The sequence below is a fragment of the Medicago truncatula genome, chromosome 3, assembly GCF_003473485.1.
Source record: "Medicago truncatula cultivar Jemalong A17 chromosome 3, MtrunA17r5.0-ANR, whole genome shotgun sequence".
Taxonomy (NCBI): Eukaryota; Viridiplantae; Streptophyta; class Magnoliopsida; order Fabales; family Fabaceae; genus Medicago; species Medicago truncatula.
Window position 1 is genome coordinate 2,967,671 of NC_053044.1, and position 20,836 is coordinate 2,988,506.

At 34.9% G+C, this 20,836-nt stretch overlaps 3 protein-coding genes across 3 annotated transcripts; all 3 read right to left on the reverse strand.

Moving 5' to 3' along the window:
- Positions 1 to 533: 533 nt before the first annotated feature.
- Positions 534 to 1,868, reverse strand: LOC120579397 (protein MAINTENANCE OF MERISTEMS-like). The gene is made up of 2 exons (XM_039831454.1): positions 1,187 to 1,868; positions 534 to 1,069 (listed from the first exon to the last, which is right to left on the reverse strand). Exons 1-2 carry the CDS (start codon positions 1,709 to 1,711, stop codon positions 974 to 976), a joined length of 621 nt encoding a protein of 206 aa, XP_039687388.1. The 5' UTR covers positions 1,712 to 1,868; the 3' UTR covers positions 534 to 973.
- Positions 1,869 to 14,725: 12,857 nt separating this feature from the next.
- On the reverse strand, positions 14,726 to 17,546 carry LOC25488550 (probable serine/threonine-protein kinase PBL18). Its single transcript, XM_013603435.3, has 5 exons — positions 16,816 to 17,546; positions 16,174 to 16,322; positions 15,804 to 16,019; positions 15,480 to 15,629; positions 14,726 to 15,347 (listed from the first exon to the last, which is right to left on the reverse strand). Exons 1-5 carry the CDS (start codon positions 17,453 to 17,455, stop codon positions 14,988 to 14,990), a joined length of 1,515 nt encoding a protein of 504 aa, XP_013458889.2. The 5' UTR covers positions 17,456 to 17,546; the 3' UTR covers positions 14,726 to 14,987.
- A 211-nt stretch (positions 17,547 to 17,757) lies between these two features.
- LOC120579327 (uncharacterized) lies at positions 17,758 to 20,064 on the reverse strand. Its single transcript, XM_039831283.1, has 4 exons — positions 19,914 to 20,064; positions 19,198 to 19,340; positions 18,421 to 18,515; positions 17,758 to 17,983 (listed from the first exon to the last, which is right to left on the reverse strand). Exons 1-4 carry the CDS (start codon positions 20,062 to 20,064, stop codon positions 17,758 to 17,760), a joined length of 615 nt encoding a protein of 204 aa, XP_039687217.1.
- Positions 20,065 to 20,836: the final 772 nt, after the last annotated feature.

Here is a 20,836-nt window from a genome sequence, read left to right on the forward strand (position 1 = left end):
ATTGCGAGCAAATCAACGGGACACTTATATTATATTCTGTCAAGTTCTCTCAAGTTCTCTCTCGTCCCTATTTTTCCTACTCTCAACTTATTTTTATGTTTTATGTTCATAAAGCAACCTATATTTGCACATTAAAGCAACCTATTTTTGCACATTAAACAAAGTAAAAAAAACCCACGAAATTAAAAATAATGTCATCAAAGTAGAAATATACAAATATACAAATATACATATATACATAACTCAATGTCATCAAAAGACTAAAACTAAAAAATAAGACTAAAAAAGGAAAATAATACTACTGGTCCTGATCCTGCTGATGGTGCCTCCGCCTCGGCCTCTGGGCTCTCCTCCTGGTCAGAATCGGCGCGATCTGCTCCCTCATATGGGTCATGGCCTCAAACCACTGTTGAGGGGTCATGCTCATGACCTCCTCTTGGCCTAACTGCGCATCAGCGTAGGCAACAGCGCCACTAACCATGTCATAGGTGTCAGGCGAGCTTCTCGCCTCATACCGCTACCACTACTCTGCAATGATCTGCTCTTCATTTGCAGGCCTTGGAAGATCTCCTGGAATAGGTGGCAAGATCTGAGGGTGAGACCCCCTAGCGTACCACAGGACATAGCCATCCGCCGCCCGCCATGTCTCCTCTCCTGCCTGCTCACCCCGGGCGTCCGCCTTAAGCGTGTGAGTGCCGAAGTCGACGAACATCTGCACAATGGAAGGCGGTGGGAGGTCCCTAACATCAGTCGGATGTCTGGGGATGGTCTGCACGTATCCGTACTGCCTCAAAACCCTCTCGGGCAAGTGACGGTACACCCTACGGACGCCGCACATAATCCATCCAGAATACCAGAAAACCTCCTCGAAGTCCTGGATCTCTCTGTGCTCCTCGTACGGCCTCCAGCATACATCATCTAACTGTATACGATCGAGCAGTGACCGATACGTGATCCCCTCCCCATGACCCTTCTAGAGCTTCCACCTTGCTGCAACCGGATAGTTTTCCAGGTAGTCAGTGTTGAGATCAACACTAAAAAACCCTGGAAAATGCGCCAAAAACCATGCCTGCACAAAGCAAACAAATAACATTTATAAATTATTACGCATGGAAAAATATAACAAAAAAATAAAAGTTAACAAAAAAATAAAGTTAACATAAATATAAAATTTAAGTTTTCTTACAGTCAGCAGTGTCACGCTCCCCCCAAGCGCTCTGTGTCCAGGCCTACATGCATCCGCCAACTCGCCGTATAGGTAGGCGAGGGTCATAGCTCCCCAGGAATAATTACGCATCCCTGCGTACCCGTCCGCCATGGTCGTCAAATATATCAGCTCGATGCACTTGTTGCTTCTATCGCCAAACAACAAGCATCCGACCAAGTACAGAAGGTAACACCGGACGCAATATGTCCTGATCCTCTCCAGCTCCTCAAGCTCCTCAGCATCCTCCGTACCCGCCAATACGTTGGCCCTACCAAGGTACGAGGTATAGAACTCCCTCAGCCTCGGGTAGCTAATGTACCCGCCGTACTCCTGGTTGCAGATCTTCTGAGCCTCATTCTGGGACACACCCAGATACGTCATCAGCAGTTCCGCTCCCTCATGCTTGGGCATCTTCTTCCCATGAGCCAACATCCGTCCCTCAATAGGAAGATGCGTCAGACATGCGACATCATCCAATGTCACAGTCATCTCCCCCATCGGCATGTGGAAGGTGCTGGTCTCCGGATGCCACCTCTCGCATAAAGTCAGCAGCAGTGCATGAGGCACGGTGGAGTACCCCAAGTATACCAAATCATGTAGCCCGCTCTGCTGAAGCGCATCCCAAAACCAATTCTCATTCGCGTTAGGGCGTCCGAGAGTGAGAATCTAGGCCCCATGATTAATCGGTTTAAGCACGCGGGTCTTACGAACCTGAAATAATAGAAAAATAAATATGGTTTAAACAAAAACACATATAAACAAAACAATTAAACATAAAAAATAGAATTAAAAAAATAAACATATAACAGTGTATATAATAATTAAAACAAACACACATTTAAAGAAAATAATTAAACATAAAGAAAAATAATTAAAAAAAACACATATAAAGGTTGATATAATAATTAAACATACAAAATATAATAAAAAAAAAACACATATAAAACTGGATATAATAATTAAACAAACACACATTTAAATTAAAGAAAATATTTTAACATAAAGAAAAAACATTTAAAATAAATACACTTACATTATTTGAATTATACCAGAGTGACAAAGCCACATGATCGGCATAAGAGTGGAGCAATGACAGGTCCTCCGGTCCACCAGGAAATGGAGGGTCCGTAGGTAACACCTCCGGTGCAGCAGCTGCTGCAATGTCATCCTCGTCTACTGCATCCTGCTGCTGTGGTATATGATCCTGGTCATATCCACCATCCGTCACATCATGATGTACCTGATCCTGATAGTTCAGGTACTCCACCCTGAAGTAGCAATAAACGTCACAAGAAAGGGGGGGTTTGAATTGTGACCCTTTTAAAAATTATTCCTGAAACTTAATTTTAGATTTATATACTCAAGAATAATCTTGGTGAATGTTAGTTTATCAAGATTAGAGTATATAACAATTAATTGAATTAGAACAGAACGTTCTTAAGAATGATTATAAACAGAATGAGAAAAATGAAGTTAAGTTAAAAGATTATTTTAGCAAGGACCAGAATGTTCTGGAGATTAATAAAATAATGTGTGTGTGTTGTGTAACTTTAAATAAAGAGAGAGAGAGAGAGAGAGAGAGAGAGAGAGAGAGAATAACACAGGAGAGTTATCCTGGTTCACCAAACCCGGCTACTTCCAGTCCCCACACCTCGTGTGAGATTATCCACTATAGTTTTCTTGCTAACAGAAACTTCTGACTAGCACTACAATTTCTTGATCACACCAGATCAGTCCGTAACCTCTGTATTATCAACCTCAGCAGGCTTATACAATTCTTTGCACACTAGCAAAAGAAAGGTTGGAATTTTCTATCTCAAAACTATTAAGCCCAATAGACTTTGAGAAATACAACACTCTTTGTATGAAGAGATTTGTTTGGATCGAATAAATACTCAAATCTTTGTTTGAGTTTTACAAGAGGCAAATTCAAGAGAGATGATCCAAGAGATATAGTGAGAGAGCTTGGAATTTGCTTTGTATGTGAAGAGCTTTGTTTGTAGTGATGATTTTCACTTTGAGAGATATTAGCTTGCAAAACTCTTGCTTATGACCTTCAAAGGCCCTTGTATTTATAGGTGAGGAGTGTCTTGGTGACCAAGGGAGAAAATAGAGCTGTTGGACACGTTTTTGATAGCTGTCCAAAGTCTCAATTGATTTCTCTTTTCTTCTTTAAAATAGCCAGAACGTTCTCAGAATGTTCTTTCTGATTTGCCTGACTTAGAAAGCACTGTTGCTTTGCTTGCGCATGAGATAACCAGCTGTGATGAGCTGTATAACTTGCAGCCCACTTCTGATGATGTCATGTCCTTTTGCTCTAGTGATGTCATGCTTAAGTAAGCCATGTGATCTTATCCTTTTAATGGGCTTTACTTTTCCAAATGGGCTTAAAGCTTTTCTTATGGCCCAAGTAAACATAATCAGCCAAGCTTTCTTGCTGAGCAGACTTGTTCGCTTTTGATGTACTGTTCCATTTTCATCGTTTTCGCCAGAACGTTCTCATTTCATTCTCATGAAACAAATTCTCACAAAAACGAATTAGTAGATAACAAGATTAAATAAATATAATATGTTTGTAATCTTTAAAACATCAAATAAGGATTTTGTCTCAACAATCTCCCCCTTTTTGATGATGACAAACATTTATAATTTATTTTGATTTTGATTTTGAGTTTTTGAAAAATTTGTTAAAAACTCCCCCTCAATTTTAGCAACCAAAATTTTGTGCCATTTTGAGAGTTTTCCAGAATTTGTTTATGGACAATTGAGTTTGATAATTTTATCAAGGAACTCCCCCTCAATTCATGCATTCAAGATTTAATATGCAAGATGAGAATATAGAACATAAACAACATAATTCATAAATCATGAAGATCATTACAAGGTATCATTCATATGCGCACATACTAGCAGCAATTTGATCCTTAGTTAATCATGATCAAAAGACATAAACAGAGAAATAAAAACAGAGTTTTTAAACATCAAAATACTTAAACATAAACAGCAGCATAGTGATCTATTCTTCCCTAGATCCTAACTGTTTTCCTGGTCCTCCTAACTCATAATCCCCTAAATCATCTCCCCCTTTGTCATCATGAAAAGGGGCAACAGCAGCAGTAGGTGGAATGATTGGAGAAGAAGCATCAGATGATGAAGAGATAGTAGGCATGAACATGGGATACATAGGAACTGGGAATGGGTTTTGTTCTGGTCTAGCAAACTCATTCTTGTCACTTATGGAGTCCTTCCACTTCCTTGACAGAGACATTTCAAAAGTCATCCAAGACAGATAATGCAAAATTGCATTGTTCCCTTCAATTACCCTAGTCAAGTCACTGCGTGTCTTACTGCAGTCTTTCTCAACCTTTGGTCCTTTTGGTTGGCCTTTCATTGTGCTCAAAAATCCTTTGCGCCATTGAAGGAGATTCATTGAATCTTGAAGGAAAAGAGAGATTAGTTTGAAGAGACTTGAGAGAGTCCATCTGGACAGATGAATCAAAAGCTTGTGGAACAAAGAATTTGTCCACTGAGTCAGATTGAAACAAAGCAGAATAATCATGCTTTTGAGGAGAGATGAACAATTTTGAAGGTTTTGTGATTGGGGTTTTTTCAGTGAAACTTTGAAGAATTTCTGAAGCTTTGACTTTTGACAGAGAAGCATGATTGCCAAAGTTTTCAAGCAGTTCTTGATCTTCCTCCATCACAGGAGAACGTTCTGAAGAACGTTCTAGAGGATTGCAGTGTTCATCAGAAGCATTTTCTGGAACTGGATTCTGCAGATCAGACCCATCTTCCCTCTTTCTTTTGAGGTCAGAAGGAGGCTCATCAACAGGTTCCTGCTTCATGTGACTCAGATTTTTTGGAGTGAATTGAGAATACTCAAAAACAAATTTTTCACCTTCAAAAGGAATATGATTCTTAATGAAGATTTTGGTCAGAGCCATTCCATATGGCAGACAAGACTTTTTGTTACGAGACTGAATAACATTGATCATGTTATGAATAATGATATGAGGAAGACTCAATTTTTCTTTTATTAAAAGATGATACATGACCAAGAGATCATTTGAACTAACATGTTGAAAATTACCATTTCTAGGCAAGACACAATGTTGGCTTATGCCATTCAGCATTTTTGGGGTTGGCAAAAGGTTTGAAGAAACAAACTCAGTGACATTTGGTTTGAAAAGGAGTTTGTAAACATTTTCAGAATTGACTTCAAGTTTTTCAAACCAATCATCACCAAAGACAGTTTGACCAGAATTTGAGATACCAAGAGTATCAGAGATTACCTGTGGAGTGAGACGTATCTCAACATCCTTAATCCTAGACACTATTAAGCTTTCCTCAGGGTATGCTTCTGCCATGAAATAGAAAGCTTGGACAAGCTTTGGGTAGTGTCTCTCACGAAGCTGTAGAAATTTGGTCCAGCCTTGCTCATCAACATACTCCTTAAGAACGACTTTGTCTTTTTCCAGCTTGACAAAATCATAATACCTTCCAATTCCAATTGACCTATTTCCCCATTTTTCTTTGAAATCCTTTTTCAGAGAATGATCAAACAGAGGTACTCTCTTTCCTGTAGAGATATGAATGATCTTCTGTTTTGAAGGATTTTTGCGCTTTGGAGAACATTCTGGAGAATAATCTGAAGAGAGTTCATAGTCTTTATCAGAAAGACTTTTTTGTTACTCTTAGGTTTGGGCTTAAGAGGAGAAGGAGTTTTCTCAGCCAAAGGGGTAGTTGGTTCAGTTTCTTCATCTGAATCAGAGATATCATGTACAGTTGTGTCTACACTGTTGGTTTTCTTTGTTCCAACTGCAGAACGAAGCCTTTGAGATTTTCTAGGTCTTGGATTAGGAGCAGATTTAGCCTTCTTGGGAGGCAACTTCCTTTTGGTCATGTTCCTGAGATGAGGAGCCATTTTGTGATGGAGAAAATGGTGGTTGAGAGAAGAAGAAGAGACGGTTTGAAGAAGGAAGAGAGTGGGAGTTTAGAGAGAAAAAGTGAAAACCGGTTTTGGGAGAAGGAAAAAGGTAAGAAGTGACTATTAGTGGTTTAATGATGAGAGAGAGGACAAGAGCATTAATGAGCTGTAAGAGATTTCTTGGTAATTAAATTTTTACCTAGAGATTAGCTTAAATAGAACTAAGCTGAAAGGACAAGGTTGAGGCGTGACCCTCAAGCCAGTCTTTGGGAGACAGATTTTCAAAGAATGTTTTCAGAACATTCTGATGAAGAGAGACTCTTCCTATTTTGACCTTTTGCAAGGATTTTGAATAATATGCAATTTTTCTTTAATGAAATTAAAGTGATCCTCAACTAAAGGTTTAGTAAAGATATCAGCTAATTGATTTTTTGTATCAACAAAAATTAATTCAATTTCCTTTTTATTAACATGATCCCTAATGAAATGATGTTTTATTTCAATATGTTTTGATCTTGAATGTTGAATGGGATTCTTTGATAAATTTATTGCACTTGTATTGTCACAAAATACTGGAATATTTGTGTACCTTATTGAGAAATCCTCAAGTTGATTTTTAATCCAGAGAACTTGAGAACAACAGTTGGCTGCTGACACATATTCTGCTTCTGTAGTTGACAGAGCGATAGTGTTCTGCTTTCTGCATGACCAACTTATGAGTGCATTCCCAAGAAACTGACATGCTCCGCTTGTACTTTTTCTTTCTATTTTGTCTCCAGCATAGTCAGCATCACAGTATGCTATAAGATCAAAACAAGACCCTTTGCTATACCAAAGGCCAAGATCAGTAGTACCTACTAGATATCTGAAAATTCTTTTTACAGCAGTTAAATGAGATTCCCTTGGAGAGGTTTGAAAACGTGCACATAAACCAACAGCAAAAACAATATCTGGTCTGCTAGCAGTTAAGTACAACAGAGATCCAATCATGCCTCTGTATTCTTTTTCAGAAATGGTTTTTCCATTTTCATCCTTATCTAAATTAGATGTTGGATGCATGGGAGTTGCCATTATTTTGGCTTCATTCATTTTATATTTTTTGAGAAGATCTTTTATATATTTTTCTTGACAAATAAAAATGCCATTTGATTCTTGCTTAATTTGCAAGCCAAGAAAGAATCTTAATTCTCCCATCATACTCATTTCGAATTCACTTTGCATGAGATTTGAAAAATCATCACACATTTTTTCATTTGTTGAACCGAATATGATATCATCAACATAAATTTGAACAATTAAAAAATTTGTTTTGTCATTTTTTCTAAAAAGGGTTGTATCAATTTTTCCTCTAGAAAAATCATTTTTGATTAAGAATGTACTTAACCTTTCATACCAAGCTCGAGGAGCTTGTTTAAGACCATATAGTGCTTTTGTGAGTTTAAACACATGATTAGGTTTGTTTGTGTTCTCAAAACCAGGAGGTTGATGAACATAAACCTCCTCATTTAAAAATCCATTTAAAAAGGCACTTTTGACATCCATTTGAAATAATTTAATATTTTTATGAGATGCATATGCAAGAAGAATTCTAATTGCTTCTAACCTGGCTACCGGAGCAAAGGTTTCATCGTAATCAATACCTTCTTGTTGATTGTACCCTTGAGCTACCAATCTGGCTTTGTTTCTGATAACTTTTCCTTCTTCATTTAGTTTATTTCTAAATACCCATCTTGTTCCAATGATGGATTGATTTTGAGGTTTAGGAACAAGATTCCATACTTCATTCTTTTCAAATTGAGAGAGTTCTTCTTCCATGGCTTTTACCCATGATTCTTCACATATTGCTTCTTGTATATTTTTTGGTTCAATGTGAGAGATCATTGCCATGTTGACATCATTATTCATAAATGATCGTCTTGTTCTTATTCCATCAGATGTGTCTCCAATGATTTGTTCAGGAGGATGATCACCGACGGTTTTCCAGCTTTTTGGAAGAACTTGAGAAGAATGTTCTTGAGAATCATTACTTTCTTTTTGAGGAATTTCTTCTTCATCTTCTTTGTTGATTATTAAGTCATCAAACTCATCAAAAATAACATGCATGCTTATTTCCATGGTTTGATTTTTCAAATTATAAATTCTATATCCTTTGGAGTTTGTTGCATATCCTAAGAATATTCCTTTATCTGATTTTGAATCAAATTTTCCTAGATTTTCTTTATCATTTAAAATATAACAATAACATCCAAAAATATGAAAATATGAGATGTTAGGTTTTATATTTTTCCAGAGTTCGTATGGGGTTTTGTTTAAAAATTTTCTAATTGAAACCCTGTTTATGATATAGCAAGAAGTATTTATGGCTTCAGCCCAAAAGTATTTTTCTACATTTGATTCATTTAACATTGTTCTTGCCATTTCTTGGAGTGTTCTATTTTTTCTTTCAACAACTCCATTTTGTTGTGGAGTTCTTGCACATGAAAAATTATGAGAAATTCCTTTTTCATCAAAGAAGTTTTTAAAGAAAGCATTTTCAAATTCTCCTCCATGATCACTTCTTACTGAAATGATTTTTGATTCTTTTTCATTTTGAACTAATGTGCAAAAAGTTTTGAATGCTTCAAAAGCTTCATCTTTATGTTTCAAAAATAGAACCCATGTATATCTGGAAAAATCATCAACTATAACAAACCCATATTGTTTTCCACTTAGACTGGCGGTTCTAACAGGACCAAATAGATCTATGTGAAGTAGTTCAAGAGGTCTCTTAGTTGAAACAAAATCATTTGTTTTAAAACTGCTTTTAACTTGTTTACCTCTTGTACAAGCTTCGCATATTCTATCTTTTTCAAAATCAATTTTTGGAAGTCCTCTTACAAGATCCAGTTTGGAGATTTTTGAAATAGTTTTCATACTTATATGTCCAGCTCTTTTGTGCCAAATCCATTTATCTTTTTCAAGTGTCATAAAACATGTTTCTGCTGGAATATCATCTAAGTATAAAGCATATAGGTTTTTCTTTCTAGAAGCGGTAAAGAAAATCTTACCTGAGGATGTATGTTTTACAATACATATGTTAGGTTTGAAAACAACTTCGAAGCCACTATCACATAATTGACTTATGCTTAGTAGATTGTGTTTTAAACCTTCAACATATTGAACATCCTCAATTTTTGCAGAGTCTTTTTTACCAATAATACCTTTACCTTTAATTTGTCCTTTGTCATTATTGCCAAAGGTTACTAGACCTCCTTCCTTTTTTGTGAAGGAGATGAAGCATTGTTTATCCCCAGTCATGTGTCTAGAACAACCACTGTCCAAGTACCATGGCTTTGTTCTTGCATCTTGTGAGGATCCCTGCATTTTGAGTTAGTGGTTCCTTAGGTACCCATGAAGATGTGGGTCCTTTGAGGTTAGTTTCTTTGGTCTCAAGATGTTTAATCTTGAGAAAACAGTTTAATTCTAGATGACCTAATCTCTTACAATATGAGCATTCTTTTCTTTTTAATGAGAAAGAATGTTCTGGAGAATGTTCTGAGATAGATGGTTCTTCTAGTTTTCTCTTTTTATGAAAACAGACTGATTCATGATGTCCTCTTTTATTACAGAAAGAACATTTTAGTTTTTGTGGTATAAGAACCTTTTCATATATTTGATTAAAGCCTAAACCAGTTTTGTCAAATTCTGCCATTTGTGAACCTACAATTTTTTGAAATGTTTCTGTTGATTTTATAAACTGTGAAAGATCATTTCTAAGTTCTTTGACTTCCTTTTTAAGAATAACATTTTCATTTTTAGAATTTTCAGGAAGTTTTGTTTTTCCAAAAGTTTTTAATTTTTCAGCTGCTTGAAAATAAGAATCTTGTAGACTTTGAATGATTTTCTTTTGATCATTATTCAAAGTTTGAAGTTTCTCTTTTTCTTCTTTTAACTCAGAAATTTCTTTTTGTAAAGAGTGACATTTGTTTGTTAAGAAATTTGAGTCAAATAAAAGACTATCAAATTTATTTTCTAACTCTTTATATACTAGAGGTTGGTTGATAAGAATTACCTCTTCGTTTTCTGAATCTGCCATTAGAACCATGTTGGCTTCAGTGTCTTCATCTTTTGATTCTTCAAGATCATCCCATGTAAACATTGATTTTGAGTAAGGAGATTTCTTCTGACTCTTTTTGTTTAATGGACATTCGTTTTTGTAATGTCCTAATTTGTTGCATCCAAAGCATGTTACTTGACTTTTGTCAACTTCTCCTTTTGAGTTATCTTTCTTGTTAGGAAAGTATTTCTTTATTTGATCTCTTCTCCTCATCATTCTTTGAATCTTCTTTGTGATGAGAGCTAGTTCGTCTTCTGCTTCACCTTGGATGTTTTCTTCTTCATTGGTTTCTTTAATTTCTTCGCTTTGTGAAAAGACATCTTCTTGTACACTTTGAGATGCTTTGAGAGCAACCATCTTTCCTTTCCTTGATGGTTTATCATTTTGCAGCAGCGTCTCATGAGCTTTTAATGACCCAATGAGATCTTCAAGAGCTAAAGAGTTTAAGTCTTTAGCTTGTGTGATTGCAGTTACCATGGGTCTCCATGTGCTTGGAAGACATCTTAAGATTTTTCTTATCCGATCATGAGTGGTATAAGTTTTTCCAAGTGATCTTAATTCATTCACAATAGATGTGAATCTGGAGTACATTTCATCAATGTTCTCATCTTCGTTCATTTCAAAGATTTCAAATTTTCTTACGCCAATGTCTATTCTTGTTTCTTTTACATGGCTAGTTCCTTCATGATGAATTTTTAGAGTGTCCCACACTTCTTTTGCAGTCACACATTCATCAACTCTTTCACTTTCTTCCATGCTTAGTGCGCATGATAGAAAGAGTCGAGCTTTAGAGTTTAGAAGTACTTTCTCTTTATCTTCTTTTGACCATGATGCTTCTGGTGTGAGTGTCTCCACCTTTGTTGTTGCATCGGTTGTCATAGGTATGTGTTCTCCATTTGTGATTATTTTCCACATATCCACGTCTTGGGATCTGAGGAATAGTTCCATTTTTCCTTTCCAGAAATAATAGTTCTTTCCATTGAAGAATGGTGGTCTTGTGCATGATAGACCTTCTGGTATATACTTTTCTTTTGACATTGCCTTCTTCCTGAATTTTTTTCTCCAACACTTGTTAGGTGTTTTTGTAGAGCCCGGGCTCTGATACCAATTGAAGTAGCAATAAACGTCACAAGAAAGGGGGGGTTTGAATTGTGACCCTTTTAAAAATTATTCCTGAAACTTAATTTTAGATTTATATACTCAAGAATAATCTTGGTGAATGTTAGTTTATCAAGATTAGAGTATATAACAATTAATTGAATTAGAACAGAACGTTCTTAAGAATGATTATAAACAGAATGAGAAAAATGAAGTTAAGTTAAAAGATTATTTTAGCAAGGACCAGAATGTTCTGGAGATTAATAAAATAATGTGTGTGTGTTGTGTAACTTTAAATAAAGAGAGAGAGAGAGAGAGAGAGAGAGAGAGAGAGAGAGAGAATAACACAGGAGAGTTATCCTGGTTCACCAAACCCGGCTACTTCCAGTCCCCACACCTCGTGTGAGATTATCCACTATAGTTTTCTTGCTAACAGAAACTTCTGACTAGCACTACAATTTCTTGATCACACCAGATCAGTCCGTAACCTCTGTATTATCAACCTCAGCAGGCTTATACAATTCTTTGCACACTAGCAAAAGAAAGGTTGGAATTTTCTATCTCAAAACTATTAAGCCCAATAGACTTTGAGAAATACAACACTCTTTGTATGAAGAGATTTGTTTGGATCGAATAAATACTCAAATCTTTGTTTGAGTTTTACAAGAGGCAAATTCAAGAGAGATGATCCAAGAGATATAGTGAGAGAGCTTGGAATTTGCTTTGTATGTGAAGAGCTTTGTTTGTAGTGATGATTTTCACTTTGAGAGATATTAGCTTGCAAAACTCTTGCTTATGACCTTCAAAGGCCCTTGTATTTATAGGTGAGGAGTGTCTTGGTGACCAAGGGAGAAAATAGAGCTGTTGGACACGTTTTTGATAGCTGTCCAAAGTCTCAATTGATTTCTCTTTTCTTCTTTAAAATAGCCAGAACGTTCTCAGAATGTTCTTTCTGATTTGCCTGACTTAGAAAGCACTGTTGCTTTGCTTGCGCATGAGATAACCAGCTGTGATGAGCTGTATAACTTGCAGCCCACTTCTGATGATGTCATGTCCTTTTGCTCTAGTGATGTCATGCTTAAGTAAGCCATGTGATCTTATCCTTTTAATGGGCTTTACTTTTCCAAATGGGCTTAAAGCTTTTCTTATGGCCCAAGTAAACATAATCAGCCAAGCTTTCTTGCTGAGCAGACTTGTTCGCTTTTGATGTACTGTTCCATTTTCATCGTTTTCGCCAGAACGTTCTCATTTCATTCTCATGAAACAAATTCTCACAAAAACGAATTAGTAGATAACAAGATTAAATAAATATAATATGTTTGTAATCTTTAAAACATCAAATAAGGATTTTGTCTCAACACACCCCAGTCTGGTCAACAGGCTGTGACGGGTTAACAACATGTGACTCCTCAGGCTGTGTAGCCTGAGAGCTTCCTGAGCCATCTCCTCTTCGACCTCTACCCCTCTTTGGGATGTGGCCGCCCTGCCTCTCCCTGCGGTGGCTCTGAGTCATGGCACGCCTACCACCAATCATCTTCGATGGATCAATGGGGTCCTGATCGGCCATATCTACAAAAAATAAAAATAAAAAATTTATATCATTCAACCACTTTATCAACAAACACTAAACCTAAACAAAACCTAGACTTTCACATTCAACCTAAACATAACCTAAACTAAACCGCTTTCACATTAAACCACTTTACCAAAATAAAGACATTGATTAAACCTAAACATTATCATACACATTATCATTAACATTCAAACGTAAAAAATCAAATGCGTTATCATACACATTCAACCTAAACTAAACATAATTCAATATACACATTCAACCTAATTCTATATACACTTTTTCAATATGCATTCAACTTAATTCAACATACATTTTTTCAAATTACAATCAAGATTGTATCCAATACCTAAACTAACTAAATAATCAATAAATTTGTCATTGACACATTTTATCAAACACTTTGTGTGCAAAGTATAAAACATATTCAAATTGTGTTCATTTGCCACCATTCAAACCCACATTATACCCTAACATCATTCAATCATCAATTAAACCAACTACATTCAATTATAAACTACATGCACTCATAAAAAATTCAATTCCTACATCAACCCTAACCACATGAAAACTACCATTTTTTTTTAAAAAAAAACCTACCCAAACTAACATTATGATTAAAAATGAGTCAACATACTTACTTGTGTTTAAATGAAGATGATGCACTTGATTTTGCTGAAAAAACGAATTTGGAGAAGTTGGAGAAGTTGGATGGTTTGGAAGAAGTTTGAAGAATGAAGAAAACTGAGTTTCTGCGTTCTGGTTATGTTCAGATTTCCTCGGCAGTTAACTACCGAGGTTTTCTTCGGCAGCTAACTGCCGCCGGTTTCCTTAAAACTTCGGTAGCAAACTGCCGAAGGGCATTTTGGTATTTTACTCGTGTGGCACAGCCATACTATATGTGGGAACAGCAATTCTCATTATAATACTTTTTAGAGTAAATTACACTCTTCTCCCCTCAATGATACTTGAATTACACTCACTCCCATTTTATTATTCAAAACATTATAGAAAACTTTTCACTCCCCTCCTCTAAGAGAAGATTGAATTACAATATTAGAAAGAGTTGAAGTAGCATCAATAGAAAAAATTGTAGGAATTCGGCTTAGGTTATTTGGGCATGTAGAGAGAAGATCCATAGATTTTGTAGTAAGGAGAGTTGATCGGATGGAGAGTAGTCAAATCACTAGATATTGAGGAAAACCCATAAAAACTATAAGAAAAACTATGAAGAAAAATCTAAGAGATAAATGAGTTGATCAGAAGTATGATACATAATAGAATATTAAGGCAACATTTGATCAATGTAGACGACCTATTTAGTGGGTTGACTTTTGGGTGTTGTTGTAATGGACTAATGGACCCTTACCGAATAATGTATATGATACATGCATTTGTTGTACTTCATTACGCAGTTACACAAGAGATAATTTCAATCGTTAATTTAAGATCGGACAACTAATATTATACATTTACCAAATCAACATTGAATAATCTGTGACTGATTTAGATAGGAACTGTCCATGATAGGACAGTTGAGATCCGTAACTGCATTACACAAGGAATGTGATTTCAGGATACATCCAATATCCTTGGTGCAAATTTAGCAACTATTTTCATGTCTATTTCCAATCTTAATCCTTCCCTCTCTTTTTTCTTCTAAGTTTTAAGGGTTGTTATAAAAATAAACTTTGCTGAAACTATAGTTTTTATCTTTTATCTTCATTGAATCTGAAAGAAACAAGTATTGCTTCATCCCATTTGCCAACATCAGAAGGTGAAAATTTGATGATTATTTTCAAGAAAAGCCTTTCAAACATGTCACAAATATATTTTATTGATAGTGTGAAACACTAATTAAGACAATACAAGGCTCCACAAGTTTACCTAAACTCATTCTATCACAAAGGTACCACTTCAACACTATAATTAAAGTGGAGAGTTTATTTTTTAATGATCTTAACTGAAATACTCCAAAGTGCACCGAAGCCTGCGTAGGCGAGAGCTTTAGTGCACCGGGCTGCCCCTGCCCTGCCCTTAACTGAAATACTCTCTTGTTTTTTCTTTTATAGCCTTTTAGTACCATCTAAGAGTTGAGTAAACCCATTTTATATGTAGGCATTTCTGTGTTACTTCTGTTATGTGCTTCATAATCACTAGATTCATCAGAAAACTGAAATGAGCTTGAGCCACTTGAACAGATGCTTTTAATGGGAGGGGATGGTGGCTGCCTCACAGTCATATGCCTCATCTGACTTATGTATTCATTGCTTTCTGTGGATTCTGAAATAGTTCTTAGTAATTCACCTTGCTCAAAGGGTTCATTCTCATCATTTTCATCAAATTCTGATTCACTATAGGATGAATCTGATCTTGCTGGGGAGTAATCTCCTGTTCCAATGTCACATGTGTTGCCTTCCGATATGTCCGTCAAAGCATTAACAACCTGTTGTGATCACGGAAAAGTAATACTTAAAAATCCGGTCATGCTTTGTTGATCATGAATGTTATATGTAAGGAAAAGATGATATATGTTTACTTAGCTATGCAATTAAGTCATTAATATTTGTTTACTTACCGCAACCATACTTAGTCTTTTTTTAGGGTCCCTGCTTAGACATTTCTCAGCTAGTCTTATCATCCAAAATAATTGATGGTAATCATGAGTATCAATGATCCTTTCATCAATTAGATCTGGATAATTTCTCTCTCTTAAAAGAGGCCTTGCCTGCAAAAAAAATTAAATATACAAAGTAAGAATAATGTTGCACTTAGAAATTTGTTATTTTGATACGTGGACACCGGTAATATGCGTTGATGTCCAACACGTGTCAAACACTAGACACACCTTCAGTTTACAGGTAAATTAAAATTTTCATATGGTATTAAGATTGTTTGTTACCCATCCAACAAGGCTTCTTCCTCCAAGTCTTTTGTCTGTAGTTCTCATTCCAGTAATAAGCTGTAATAGGACCACTCCAAAAGAATATACATCTGTTCTACTTGACACCTTGCCATATTCTGCATATTCTGGTGCCAAATAACCCCAGGTACCAACAACTTCAGTTGAGTGTGTCAAGTCTTTGTTGTGAGTTCGTGCTAGTCCAAAATCTCCAATCTAATAATTTCATCACGAAAGAAAAGTATTAGTCTTAACAAAATTCAACTGTTCTTTGTTTGGATGTTTTCATTCTGAAAGTAAACACACAACTTCAGTTGAGTGTGTTATTTGAAACCAAACACACATATTCTAAAGTTGATGTATTAATTACCAATGGTTGAAGATCATGTGTTACAAGGATATTGTTTGGTCTGACATCTCTGTGTATTATGTTATTTTTGTGCAGGTATAGTAAGCCTCTGGCAGCTCCAATAGCTACTTTGATCCTATCTTCCCAAGTAAGAGGTGATCTAGAGTGTTCTGCATCAATAATGTACAAGTAAGTCTCTCATATTCTTTGTCGAAAAGATATTCTACAGCGGACCACTTTGACAGGTGGTCCACCGTGGGCCGATGCTTTATATCGTTTGAAACTCCAAAGACGAGAGTCATTGGCTTTTGGAAGTAGAAGCTCACAGTTCTCTTTGTTATCCCAACTGGGACGGCGATTTGATCCGTATCAGTTTGACAATTATAAGGAAAAATGAATATGCGTGTCTCAAAACTCAACTCATATTCATTTTTTCTTGCTTTTGTCAAACTGACGCAGATCAGGGCAGCGTCTCGGCTGTAAGGACAAGAAGGACTGTAAACTTCTATTCCCAAAAGGCATTGTCAATCGTCGTTAGGGTTTCAAGTGATGTTAAAGTACTGATCAACTATGTATCACCTATCAAGATTGTCCAGCCACCATATAGAACCCGCCCTTCGTTTAGTATATACAAATTACTTGATAAAAGCTTTGTTTGCTTACCTGATAGATGTTGATCAAGTGAGCCATTGCAGACATACTCATAAACAAGAAGTCGATTATTTCCTTCTGAACATGAACCTAAAAGCATGACAACATTCTCATGTCTTGCTTTTCTAAGTACATTAACTTCAGACCTAAATTCCTTCTCTCCTTGGAAGCTTGCACTTTTATGTTGCTTAACAGCAATTGTCATTCCATTAACTTGTCCTTTGTAGACAGATCCAAACCCACCTTCTGACAGAAAGTTCTTGGCAGAAAATCCTTGTGTAGCAGTATAGAGTTCTATATAACTAAAGTCTCTCTTGGATCCAATTTTCAGTCTTTTATTGTTGCATACAGAACAAACTGGAAATGTAAAGTCTGCCTCCATATGAACTATTTCATTCTCAATTTGTATCGCCTTTTGATTTACTTCTGTTTGGATTATTTCTTGACTTCCAGAAATATGAAATAGCGATTGTCTCCCTTGTTTTTCTTGTTCTGGAACAAAATCCCCCACGTGGCATTTTTGAAGGACATACTGTGAACTTCCAAGACCAGAAGTAGCTGCATCAGTACTGCACTGACTTGAAACTCCGGATGTGAATAGATCGGTAGATGAAGAAGACTTGGACACTGCTTGATGAATCATTAGCATCATCAGTTATAGTACTTAATCATCCAAATGCAAAGATAGGTTTAAGATAACAAACATAATTGTTGAGAAGATTTTGCGCATGTGAGCAATAGGTGCCGAGAGCCACGTAAATTTTTGTGTTTATTCTATTGCTTTGCGCACGTGTTTGTGTGTTTCGATATAAGATCCTTAGTGTGTGCAGATTTTCCTCAACATAGGTATATAATGAAACATCATGATATCTTTGATTCATAGCATACATTTTCACAAAATGAAGTATATATTTTCACTTTTCCAAATATGCAGATATTGCTATAAGGTTTTTTTTATTCTTTCCAATATCTGCATAACAAATACTTACTTTGAAAAGAAAATCCATCATCTTCATTTCCTGGTATCATTTCCGAATAGCTTATATTTTCGTGCCTTTCAGAAAGTTTGGCAGCTAATGATTTTGGATCTTTCAACTTTTCAATTGAGTTGTCACTCGTTATCCTATACATACCACAAGGGATCCTGTCCATGAATTTCGTCATGTTTCTGTGGATCTGTCTGCAGTTAAAAGAGTACAATTTATGTCACCAACAATTAGTCTTTAGTTAGTCAATGGATAATTTGATATCTTAACTTTTTTTTTTTGAGCAATTGATATCTTAACTTGTTAAATGCAACTAGTTAAATTTGTATGTTTGATGGAGACTAGGGTTTTAAATAAAGGTCTGCAGCCGCAATCTGGGTCGCGACATAACATTTTTTTATGTTGAGAGATTCCCAGATTACCGTTACTGATAACAACTTGATAGTCAAGATAGTAACGTCTTGATAGTCAAGATACGATCTTATACATGATTATGCGATGAAATTTACAAAGCAAAGTACATCACAATCAAGTTAGATATGATTTTCTTGGTGTATGTGCATAAGAGTGATGAAAAAAATGAAAGAATATTTTAGATTACGGCAAAAAGATATGGAAGTCAGAAACTGACCTATCAAGTATCAAAGTTGTAGGCTGAAATTGATTTACAGCCTCAGAAGTAACCTGTGAAGCTGCTCCTACACGCACTTCTAGTTGGAACTCAATCTGAAAATTATCATTGCCAAGAGAATAATTTTAGTTCATCTATAAGATTATTATGCAACAGTTATTATGAACCCTTTCTTCCAATCACATCTGTATTTTATTTCCATAAAAGCCAAAAACGAAGAACATGACTCATGTCCCAAGACTTTTACCTTATATTAATTGCAAATAAATATGTAAACTAAAAGCATTTTACTCTCTAGTTATTTTGTGATATTTTTTATTGGGTAAAAGTAGCAAAAATGTAAATTTAGTAGTAATAAGAAAATGAGTTTAATTTCTATGCACTAATTGTAAAATTATTTTACATTTGCATTTAATAATATGTTTTCACGTCAATCAATGAATATGACAAATCATGTATTTTCAACCATATTAAATGATGTGACAACATATTATTAAATGCATGTGTAAAATACTGTTATATTATTGACACATATTAATTAAATCATAAAAAAAATTATTATATCAAAATCCGATAACCCATATATATATAAGTTAAAATTTTCGTATTTCGTACCCTGATTCAGGGTTCTAGATACGTCACTAGTCTAAGTAGTGTAACCTAGATTTGTCCCCCGCTATATTTTATAGTATATGGATAATTTTGTTTTGAAGTGAAATTAGTCAACCGGAATTGACACTGTGAAGATAACATATGAATAAAGATTAATGTGCTAACCTCATTCGTCTGACAGTAATCAGAAAGCTTGTTGATGTACCGGTTCATATGATAATCATTCTTTCTCTTGGAATAGTTTTCTTCAATGATTTTCTTGTTTGATGAAACAAAATAACTTGAATCAACTGAGACCATGTAACCCACTAAAGAGAAAAAGAAAAAAGAAGAGTTAGTTAATACCCATTAAAATCACCTAGTTTATAACTAACAAAAAAAAAATCACCTGGTTTAATCAAACTACTTATTTTAATTATTGTTTTCATTTTCTCTTTTCACTCTGTTCAATTTTAATTACAAAAGTGCCACCTTATTTTTATTTTTTATTTTCTGTATAAATATTGAAAATTAACTTTGAATTTCTTTTCAATTTCTGTGGTCACTATTTCTACCAAACTTTAAAATAAAAACATTCTGAAAATTTTGTAATTGATTAAAATCAAGAGAATAATTTTTAGTGTACTAACAATGAAAAAAAATTCATGCATACATCTAATCAAATCACACCATGATGCCACTTACTATGTTAGTTTTCAAAACATTCGAAAATCTGAATAGTAAGATTTGATTGGATGTATGCATAAAAAAGTTTTATATTGACAAGGCATACAAATTAAATTAAAAAACGAAACCCTAGTGTTGCGCGATCCGTGTGTTGACAAAGAAAAAAGAAGTAAATGAATTCTTACAACTCTTTCTTCCAAAGAAAGAAAACATACTAGGACTGCTAAACCAATTAAGAATGGCAATAATTATAAGCTGATCTCCAGCTTTAACTGATAACTTTTTGAGGGCCTTTTCTATTGCCTTTAAACCAACATCTCTTGATGCATCTTGGATCACCACTACTGTTTGAGCTTCTGTACTCATCCCCTTTCTTAGTTTAAAAACTTGCTCTTCAAGTTTCTAACAAATTATTCTTTCTCAAAAGAAAAAAAGGGTTTAAAGAGATTTTATGTGAAACTTTTCAATACTCAAAAAATTAAAATACTAAATGCATACATAATTTTCTAAGTTTTTCATGCAACTTAATTTTGTTTCCTTTATGTCTTTTTGTTTTTGATATATGGTCTTATAACTATAACTATAATGAAGTGCAAAAGGTACTCTATCAAAAATCAAATATATACTTGTGGAGTTTGGAAAATCAAAGGGTTTCATATTATATACTATGAGAGTTTGATTGATATCTTTAAACAAAGCATAACCTAGAGAAGGAAAAATATAAGAGAAAATGTTTCTATGTTGTAATTCTATCAAAACATAAATGATGGAGGAATGTGGAGATTAAACACAAAAATATTTATCAAAAAAACTATCCACATTTATTATTTCTTTGGCAAGCACTTATACTTATAAAGAAAGAAGACTTGTGATAAAAGCTAGTAGGAAAGTGATGAATCCATTAGAACACAAGAGATTGTTAGAAATGGGCATATTCGGATATACTTTGAAAGGGGCCTCAAATTTTCTCTAATTTATGAGAAGCAATGTGAATTTATTGGCCAATAATCTTGTGAGTTAGTGAATACACTTTTGGATTATTATTTTAATTATTATTTCCATTTATTTTTTGGTTTTTTCATTGAATACACTTTTGTCAGCATATAGCTGGAGTCTTAACAAAAGAGAGATCGGAAGA

Excerpts from the sequence above, each read along its gene's own strand:
- LOC120579397 (XM_039831454.1), bottom strand. The coding sequence starts at position 1,711 with ATGCCGATGGGGGAGATGACTGTGACATTGGATGATGTCGCATGTCTG. Across the intron at positions 1,070-1,186 it reads GGAGCGTGACACTGCTGACT|GCATGGTTTTTGGCGCATTT; the intron begins GTAAGAAAACTT and ends TGCTTTGTGCAG.
- LOC25488550 (XM_013603435.3), bottom strand. The coding sequence starts at position 17,455 with ATGATGCTAATGATTCATCAAGCAGTGTCCAAGTCTTCTTCATCTACC. Across the intron at positions 16,020-16,173 it reads CACATGATCTTCAACCATTG|ATTGGAGATTTTGGACTAGC; the intron begins GTAATTAATACA and ends TGAAATTATTAG. Across the intron at positions 15,630-15,803 it reads GAAGAAGCCTTGTTGGATGG|GCAAGGCCTCTTTTAAGAGA; the intron begins GTAACAAACAAT and ends TTTTTTTTGCAG.
- LOC120579327 (XM_039831283.1), bottom strand. The coding sequence starts at position 20,064 with ATGAGTACAGAAGCTCAAACAGTAGTGGTGATCCAAGATGCATCAAGA. Across the intron at positions 19,341-19,913 it reads TAATTGGTTTAGCAGTCCTA|TGGGTTACATGGTCTCAGTT; the intron begins GTATGTTTTCTT and ends TTTTCTCTTTAG. Across the intron at positions 18,516-19,197 it reads ATTACTGTCAGACGAATGAG|ATTGAGTTCCAACTAGAAGT; the intron begins GTTAGCACATTA and ends GATAATTTTCAG.